This window comes from Hemiscyllium ocellatum, chromosome 35 (genome assembly GCF_020745735.1).
Source record: "Hemiscyllium ocellatum isolate sHemOce1 chromosome 35, sHemOce1.pat.X.cur, whole genome shotgun sequence".
In the NCBI taxonomy this organism is placed as follows: domain Eukaryota; kingdom Metazoa; phylum Chordata; class Chondrichthyes; order Orectolobiformes; family Hemiscylliidae; genus Hemiscyllium; species Hemiscyllium ocellatum.
Window position 1 is genome coordinate 7700280 of NC_083435.1, and position 9662 is coordinate 7709941.

General features: G+C 45.6%; 1 protein-coding gene across 1 annotated transcript; it reads right to left on the bottom strand.

Moving 5' to 3' along the window:
• Positions 1 to 3800: 3800 nt before the first annotated feature.
• LOC132832708 (zinc-binding protein A33-like) lies at positions 3801 to 8942 on the bottom strand. The gene is made up of 6 exons (XM_060850805.1): positions 8520 to 8942; positions 8334 to 8429; positions 8022 to 8240; positions 7771 to 7793; positions 7567 to 7673; positions 3801 to 4399 (listed from the first exon to the last, which is right to left on the bottom strand). The coding sequence occupies exons 1-6, from the start codon at positions 8928 to 8930 to the stop codon at positions 3852 to 3854; spliced, it is 1404 nt and encodes a 467-aa protein (XP_060706788.1). The 5' UTR covers positions 8931 to 8942; the 3' UTR covers positions 3801 to 3851.
• Positions 8943 to 9662: the final 720 nt, after the last annotated feature.

Consider the following 9662-nt stretch of genomic DNA (forward strand, 5'->3'; position numbering starts at 1 on the left):
ATATAAAAGCAGCGATGTGCTACTGAGCCTTTATAAAGCTCTGGTTAGGCCCCATTTGGAGTATTGTGTCCGGTTTTGGGCCCCACACCTCAGGAGGGACATACTGGCACTGGACCCTGTCCAGCGGAGATTCACATGGATGATCCCTGGAATGGCAGGTCTAACATACGAGGAACTGCTGAGGATCCTGGGATTGTATTCATTGAAGTTTAGAAGGTTAAGGGGAGATCTAATAGAAACTTACAAGATAATACATGACTAAAGGGTGGACACTAGGAAATTGTTTCCGTTAGGCATGGAGACTAGGACCCATGGGCACAACCTTAGAATTAGAGGGGATAAAGTCGGAACAGAAATGTGGAGACATTTCTTCAGCCAGAGAGTGGTGGGCCTGTGGAATTCATTGCCGCAGAGTGCAGTGGAGGCCGTGACACTAAATGGCTTCAAGGCAGAGATTGATAAATTCTTGATGTCACAAGGAATTAAGGGCTACGGGGAGAATGCGGGTAAGTGGAGTTGAAATGCCCATCAGCCATGACTAAATGGTGGAGTGGACTCGATGGGCTGAATGGCCTTACTTCCACTTCTCTGTCTTATGGTCTTATTCAAGCAGTCAGGACTGAAGAGAAGTCATGTTATGTTTTAAAATTTATAAGAAATAAGGCTCCAGAAGCAGAAACCAGGATATCAGAGAGGAAGGCATCCCACATGGCTGTTGAAGACACAACATTATGGAAGCAATGTTAAGTAATAGTGATCTGAGTTAGTAATTTATTCTAAGGACATTATGGAAAGACATTCACTGAAGAAAATAGCACCTAGTGACTGTACAGATATTTACCAACAGGAAACCATTTACAGCCGTGACAACTGAGCAAGAATCTTTAGCATGGAGATAAGGGTGAATCTTCATTGGAGTTTGAGTGGCTGTGAGAGTTTTTCAGGGATAAAGTGGTTGAATCTTTCTTTCTGCTTTTTGCAGTGGGATCTTCCAAGAGATTTTAGCACTTGCTTTGTATAATATAGCTCACATTATTCTTCTGTATTGTTTTGCTATAAGTACATTGGGACCCTTTTGTGAACATGTTCAGTGACTGGTCTCCATGGTAAACAGAAAACAATTTATGATCCATCTCGGCAGTTTCACGCTGATACATTGCCTCATATCATCAGGTGGCATCATAACAACAGAAGGGCTATTTGTGAAATCAAACATCTTTTAAGTTGAGAATAATCTATGATGTGGAGAGAATATGTGGAGGGAAAGGAGGTATAATCAGGAGAGTTTTGTAAAGTATATTTCATGGATAGGAATTTTGAAAAAATGCTTTGACAGTTTCTGAAACTTTCTGGCACTGGAAAAGGCAATTGTGGATTACTTGAAATTATTAACTAAGTAAAATTATTTACTAAGGTTTAGTAAAAATATTAGGAACAGAAGTAAGCACAAGATTTCATAAGGATGATATATTTAAAAAACATTTACAGTTAATGAAATGAGTATGTAAAATGAATGTATCTCTTCTAGAATTAGAAAAGATTCAGTCTGACAGGAGAAAAAAAACATTTAAATTGCAGTAAAATAGAAGGAAAGACACAGGGACTTGGAAAGAGAAATGGAAAGAGAGAAAATGACAAAGGAAAAACAATGAAATGTGGAAAACTTGAACTTTAAGCAGAGAGAGAGAGAATGACAGACAACTTAGAACCTGCCTAAAGTGTGGTAATCAGGGTGAATATTCATTGGATTTTGAGTGGCTGTGAGGATTTTTCAGGGATAAAGTGGTTGAATCTTCCTTTCTATTGTTTATAGTGAGACTTTTCAAACAATTTTATCTCTTGCCTTGTGTAATATAGTTTGTGTTATTCTGCAAACTAAATGCTTGTGTTCTTTTGCAATAGGTACATTGGAGTATTGTGGGAAGTATGAGGTTGTGCGGTTTAGCAAGAAGAATAGTGGAACTAAATAATATTGAAATACCAAAAAGCAGAAAGCTACAGCACAGAATAATTTGGATGTCATTGTGCATAAATCATAAAAATATAGCTTAAATATTAAGCAGGTAATAGGAAGTAAAAGGAGTGTTGGTCACTGTTTGAAAAGGAATGGAGTATACTAAATGGAAGACTTTGCTGAAAACATACAAGGTACATTACACAGCACCCAGAATATTGTAAGCAGCACTGGCTGCCTTACATCAGCTTTGTAACTTATGGGTGACACCAACAACATCAGCTCCAATTGCTGCAATGATTGAGATTACCATGAAGGAGTTCCTTTCTAACCTCTTCCCTTGCCGGTTGCATGGTGGCTCTCAGGTTAAACCCCCACCTCAGTGGGAGATCAGCTCTATGGTTTCATAAGGAGACGGTGACTTTACCTTTACTTGTTTTTAACCTGAGGAAAGATATAATGGCATTAGACCCAGTCCAGAAACATTTCACCTGTTCCCAGGTTTGGAGGGATTTTATAATGAGGGGAGATGAAATAGGTTTTTGCTGTACTTCTTGGTGTTTAGAAGAGTGAGCGGGAGACCCTGTTGAAACATATTATATTCATAGAAGGCTCGACAATGTAGATAGAACATAGAACAGATGAGTGGAGATAGTTTTCCCTGGTGGGAGGGTCTCAGCCCAGAGGACACAAACTCAGAATAAGGTGTGGTCCATTAAAAGAGAGATGAAGAAAAATTTCTTCTCTCAGATGATCGTGAATCAGTGGAGTTGTTTACCACAGGGAATATTCAAGGATGAGATAGACAGATTTATAATCAACAAGAGCATCAAAGGTTTTGGGGAAAAGTCAAGAAAACAGCCTTCATGATTATCAATCAGCCATGGTCACACTGAATGGAGAATAGACTGGACAGGCTGAACGGCCTTTTTTTCTGTTGTTCCATGTTATGGTCAAAAAGAGGGTGCCGAAAGATGTTTTACCTCATTTCAAAAGGTGGCTAAAAAATGGTTGGGCCTTCATGTTAGAATGGGTCCAAATAGGCAAAACTATGAATATGTGCAGTGGCCTGTTCAGTACAGCAGTCTGCAGATTATTACACAGTATAATGGGCACAAAGCTGATGAATTTGTCTATGAAGAATATTAATTTAAACATAGAATTTTAAGAATGAAATCCAAACAGAAATGTTACGGAATCAGTGGATTTGATCACTGAAGCTAGAGAGAACATGTGAGAATGTGAGAGAACTTGTGATAAGGGAACAAATCTGAAATAGAATTCTGCTTACTCTTAAGACTTATCCAGATGAGCATCGATTATCAAGAATCCAAAAAGCACAGGTTCTAGTGGATAGTTATAATATCTGACAGGCAGTTTCACATCGAGAAATGGTCCTGTGGGAATCCACAAGGAAACTGGAGGAACAGAAAAACCAGTGATGGAAAATCTAGTGATGTTTTGGGGAACAAACAGAAGATGTCAAAAATACTGAAAAGGAAATTCTGGAATCTGAAATTGATACAAAAATGCGTCAATTATAATAATTGTGAACAGACTTAACCTCAATGCTGGAACTGAAATGGGACAATAATTGCAGCAGCAGGGGTATAGAAGGAATCCCAGGAAAGATGTTCTCAGGAAAGGAGATGGACATTAAATCTATTCCAGTGATACAGATGGAGTGTGTTCACTGAGAGTCTGCTCGAAGGGAGAAATGACGTAGGACAGTCAAGAAAACCCTTTCTCGTACATTGGAACAGGAAAAGACCATTGGGGACCGAGAATATTAATATCAAAATGAGAGCTATGTCACTGTGCTGTCCCCGTACAGCAGCAGCAGCAGCAAGTGTCACAGACTGCAGGTTGCAGTGTGAGGGATTAGCGGGTGGATGTGTCAGTGACCTTTCAGCCCGCAGATTGTCAGGGGGCTAGAATTCTTTCCGCTGTCGTGTGGTCCCGGGTGGAACAGTGGGAAGAGCCTCTCAGTGAAAGTGTGGCTGAAAGTGTGGAGATGGGACATGGTGTCCGCATTGTAAAATGACACCTGGCCCCCCTCATAGTCCAGGAACACGCCGACCTTCCGGGGATTCCCCCTCGGGGACAGCGCAGTCACTGGATCAGTCCCAGCCAGGTACATCTGGTCATGTCTCAGCCACACAGTCCAGTATCCAGACTCGGGACACAGATCGATTCTCCCCTTCCTCGCGGCATTCCCTCGGGTCACTCCCACACGCCACCAGGTCTTCCCCCCCACCTCCACCTCCCAGTAATGTCTCCCTGATGTGAAGCTCTCTGATGCCAGCACACACAGCCAGCGGTCAAACCTGTCCGGGGAGTCAGGGAGCTCCTGCAGCGTGCTGCCGACTCTCACACTGGTCCGGTCCTCAGACAGGATCAGCCGGGGGTGTGCTGTGTTCGGGTCCAGAGTCAGACAGGCTGGAGCTGGGGGGGGAGGAAATGTATAAATAACACAGTCAGCCATTGAGGTCCTCTCTGTCAGTCTCCCAACCGCCTCCTGTTTAAAGCGCTCCCTCGGGAGATTCCCGGGAATCCCAGGCTTTCTGAAGGGATCCAGGTTCTGTCATTAGATGTGGGTGTGGGCTCAGTCCCCACACATCACCTTCTCTTCCGGCACTAACTCTGGATTCTGCAAAGTTGTAGCCGATTTCACAACCTCCTGGTTACCTGGGGACAAGCTCCAACCCTCCACCATCATCACAATGTGATGCTGACATTTTATATCAGTGTCAACGCTGGAAGATGCGGCATTGACAGTTAGATACACGGAGGATAGACACTGGGGAATATGAAAAATAACAAGCTCCGTTCATATTAAAATATAATTAATATTGCACACCAAGACTGAAGCTACAGGGTTTTAACAGGAAAACGAACCATCGAACCAGGGAAACAAGTGAAGGAGGAATATTGGATCAGACAGAAATTGCTGGAGAAATTCAGTCAGTCTGGCAGCGTCAGCTGAGAGAAAGCAAGGCCTGAGTTTCAAATGCGGTGAGGGAAAGGTGATATTTAGAGCGATCACAGGGCGGTGCTGAATGGGTCTGTCCAGGCGGAGCTGAGAGTGAAAGTTAGACAGAGGGATGGTTGTTAGTAACCAGGGAAGTTGGAAAGCTGGGCAGGAGGGACGTGTGCGGGCTGTTCTGAAAGGAGCTGGTGTCATATCGGTGTGGGGTGAGTCCACCAGGCCGCAGGATCCCCTGCTGGGCAGGGAGGTGCTGTTCTTCCGGCTGGCGCTGAGCTTCACTGGGATCCTGCTGTAAGCTGAAAATGTGTTGCTGGTCAAAGCACAGCAGGCCAGGCAGCATCTCAGGAATAGAGGATTCGACGTTTCGAGCATAAGCCCTTCATCAGGAAAGCCCGAGACAGAGGTATTGGTCAGGGAACAGGCTGCGGTGGTGAATTGGCAGGCCAACTGGGAGCTCAGGCGCTTTTCTGTGGATTGAAGTAGGTGTTCTGAGAATGGGTCACCCAGTTTAAGCTTCCTTTCCCCCATGTAGAGGAGACATCCCTGATGAAGGGCTCATAGCGGAAGCATCGACTCTCCTGCTCCTCGGATGCTGCCTGACCGGCTGTGCTTTTCCAGCGCCACACTTTAACACAATGTAGAGGGGACCAGCGTTAAAACGCTGCTTCACCTGGAAGCTGTACAGGATTTGTGTCCTTGGACCCTCTGAAGGGGGGGGAGGTAGATGGAGAATGTGAGGCTCGCTCCTGAGCACACTGCTGTTCTTTAATAGTGAGAGACTGGGGCAGTTCAATTCAGAACCATGGTTTAAATTCCCACTTTGGAGCGTTACTCTTGCTCTGTTATATTTGGGGAAAAAGGCGCCATAGGAAACCTCCATCGTTTAGTTTATTGTTTAGTTGCTAAGACTTTTCATTCACTGTGTAACTAATCAAACTCTCCCATCACCTGACTTCACTGTAAAGGAGGCCATTGTAAAATTGCAAACTGAGAAAACATAATTTAAAAAAAAATGAATAGACCACCGAGCTGTCAGGTAAAACATTTCTCCCTAAAACTGCCCCAGCGTCTGTCTGTGCAGAAAGTGTTCCCCCTAGTGTTGGAGATGGGACATGGGGCTCACGTTGTAAAATGATCCCTGTCCGCCCTCATAGTCCGGCAATACCCCGATCTTCCGGGCTCCAGAAATGTCCCCGAAATCTCTCTGAAGCTGTGTCCCTGGTATTCCGATCTATCACACGGAATACTGATCTCCCCAGTCTGCTGCAACCCCCAGGCCCCTGTGTTAAAAACACTCCGTCCGTCCAGAACACCGGATTCTCAGGACCCTCAGCTTCCCATTCCCCCGTGATTCCCATTCCCCTGTGTTTCCCATTCCCCCGTGATTCCCATTCCCCGTGATTCCCATTCCCCTGTGTTTCCCATTCCCCCGTGATTCCCACTTCTTTGTGCTCTCCAATTCCCTGCATTTCCCGTTTCCTTGCGATCCCATTTCCACGAGTTTTCCAGGTCCTTGTGCTTCCCACTCCCCCGTGATTCCTAGCTCCACAAGCTTCCCAATTCCCTGTGTTTACCATTCTCCAGTGATTCTCGGTTCCCTGTATTTCCTATACCCCGTGATTCCCAGTCTGTCGTGGTCACCTGCCCCCTGGGGTTCCCAGTTCCCTGTATTTCCTTCTGTGGTTCCAGCTCTCTGCGTTTCCTACCAGTTCCTTGAGCTTCCCAGTTCCCCGCTCTGTGATTCTCCATACCCTTGTGGCTCCCATTTCCCTGTGTTTCCCAGACCCTATGTTTCTCAGTGCCCTGTGATTCTTACTCCCCTGTATTTCCCAGTTCTCATATTTCCTACTCCCCTGCCATTCCCAGATCCTGTAATTCCCCGTGTTGCCCATTTTCCAGTAATTCTCAGTCTCCTGTGTTTCACACGCCCAATGATTCCCAGCTCCTTGTGTTGCCCAGTTCCATGTAATTCCCAATCGCCTGTGTTGTCCAGTTCCCTGTAATTCCCAATCCCCTGTGTTTCACACGCCCAGTGATTCCCAGCTCCTTGTGTTTCTCAGTTCCTTGTAATTCCCAATCCCCTGTGTTTCACACGCCCAATGATTCCCAGCTCCTTGTGTTTCCCAGTTCCCTGTAATTCCCAATCGCCTCCTGTCACCCTCAGCCCCAGCGGAGTGACCTCCCAGTCATTCGAGGGTTACACAAAGTGTCAGTGCATGATGCAGGTCAGGGAACAATCCCAGATCATCATTTCTAAATTCCCACAACGGGACCAGCTCAAAAGGACTAGGGGAGAGGATAAAGATGACACCCGCGGAAGAGACGACCACAAGAACAAAGTTAGAAAGACAAGCCGCTGACGAAAAGGAGGGTGGAGATAAACTGAACTAACATGAAACTGGGCTGAGCGAGTGGAAGCCAGAGCAGATCCCACAGCGGGGAGGGAGGGAAACAGCTAGCATGGGGAACCTGGGAAGGGAGAGAAGAAAATACTGTGGACGTCTGGTTCTATCCAGGAGAATGTCGCCATCCTTTCAGAAGATGCTCTTCGATAGAATTGGGCGGTCTGTCTTGCCTAGAAATAGGATAACATTTCGGAGAAAGGAATTAACCGGAGATTTACCAGGATTAATGACAGCGACCATTTCTCTCCACACTGTATACTGTAATGGTCCGTGGAATTTACCGACGGACAGAGCGCTTGGCAGTCCGTTATCCCGGTGAGTCACCCTGCACACAACAAAGGCCTTGTTATGGATTGGCCAGAACCATTTCCTTCAATTATTTTACGAAACCGTGGAAAATTCGACTAGGAAGTATGCCTTACCTCCCCTTTCGACAGGATTCCTCCTGAAATAAATCAAACACAAATCTGAGATTGCAGACACGGACTCTCTGAATCCTACCACCAACCTTCTACATCCAGATTCGGAACCGTTAACAGCCCGGTGATAATATCGCTAAGCCTTCACCTCCCCAGGAGCTCTGAATAATGGGCAAAATTGATGATTTATATCAGTCCCGTTGACCCCCGCTCCCTTTTTTAAAACTTTAATTTCAATGACATACATTTCCCACCTGATGTAGAATCGGTTCCGCTTTCTGCAAAGTTGAGAGTTCCTCCTCAATGGAATTTAAATTCTCCTGTATTTTCCAAAGATTCTCCAATAATGTTTTGAGAATTCGCTCCTCTTGTTCCCTGAGATCTCGGAGTAAACGCTGTTCTTTCTCAGTGAGAATCTGGTGCATTTTAGTGAACTCGGATTCGATGTGGGTCTGCAGAGTGTTCGCCTGTTCCTGTGTAACGAGATGTGAAACATCATTAATATCCCACCTTAAAGGGGACAAAACTAACCCAGATCCCAGAGAATCAGCTCAGGGAGATTTTACCTGAATTTGGGAAATCTGCTGTTTCTGCTGCTGCTCCATTTCTAGAGCCGCTAATTTCTTCTCTGTGAGAGAATCCAAGGAAGATTTCACCCGATCCTGGGATTGGGAGAGAAAATCAGAAAATAAAAGTGTTAGACCATGAAAATGTGATGGAATAATCAGGGGATGGAATCTGTTTCCTTTTACCTTGTAGATTCCAACAGCTTCTTTAACCGGGATGAAGTTGTGAGATTTGTGTTCCCGGGAATCTCTACAAACCAGACAGATCAATTTCTTGTCAGTTTCACAAAACAGCTTCAGTTCTTCCTGATGTTCCTCACAGTGATGTTCACTTTCCTTCTTTTGTGGATTCGGATTTAATTTTCGAGCTTTCTCGGCCAGATTCGCTAAGACCCGATTTACCCTGAGGGCTCTGTCTGGAAACTCCTGTCCACATTCCGGGCAGGAGTTTATCTCCTGCTTTCCCCAGCTCTGGGTGATACAGGAGCGGCAGAAGTTGTGTCCACAATCCAGTGAAACCGGATCGGTGAAGAAATCCTGACAAATGGGACAGATTACCTCCTGGATCCAACTCTCTCGCTGCTGTCTGGAATCCATGTTCACCCTCAGCATTTCCGGATTCAAAGCACTTTCGTTTTTCTCCTGCACCTGAGGCAAACACCTGCAGCTCAGTGATTTCACGGGAAAACGAGATCTCACCACTTCTGGAAAACGAGGTTATCTTACAGCACAGGAGGCCATTCAGCCCGGCGCATGTCGGTGCTGAATGCTTGAAATCTCTCTCCTGTGTGCTCCTCACAACTCAGTTTTACCTGAGAAGTAGACGCCTAAAGTCCATGACCTGCGGAAGTCGCTGAGAATCTTTTGGCACGGCCACTCTATGACTACAGCCATTCTATCCAACAAACAAACCAAAGATATCTCTATGTGTAATAGACCACATTCACATCCTTTTAAATCACCGGAAGGGTCCAACACCTGAACGGATCTCCATTTAACTTCAGCAGAAAGAGCCCAGGCAGTGGCCTCGCCCCACGGCGCCATTTGTGAGAAAAAAAATGTTGATCCTCATTCTCCGCAGTTCTTCTGGAAATGATCTTCAGTGTCTGACCCCCCCCCCCCCTTCCCCTCACGTTCCAGAGAAGACAATTTCATCCCTGATTATCTCCAACCACGCGTTTTCATCTGAGATAGATGTTAGGTAAGGGATATAGGCCTGAGGGCAGGTTGAATGGCAGAACAGGTTCGAGGGGCTGAATGGCCGACTCTTGTTCCTTAGATGCTCCGGTCAGCCCCTCGCCATTGTGAATCCTTGGTTTAGACCCTCCC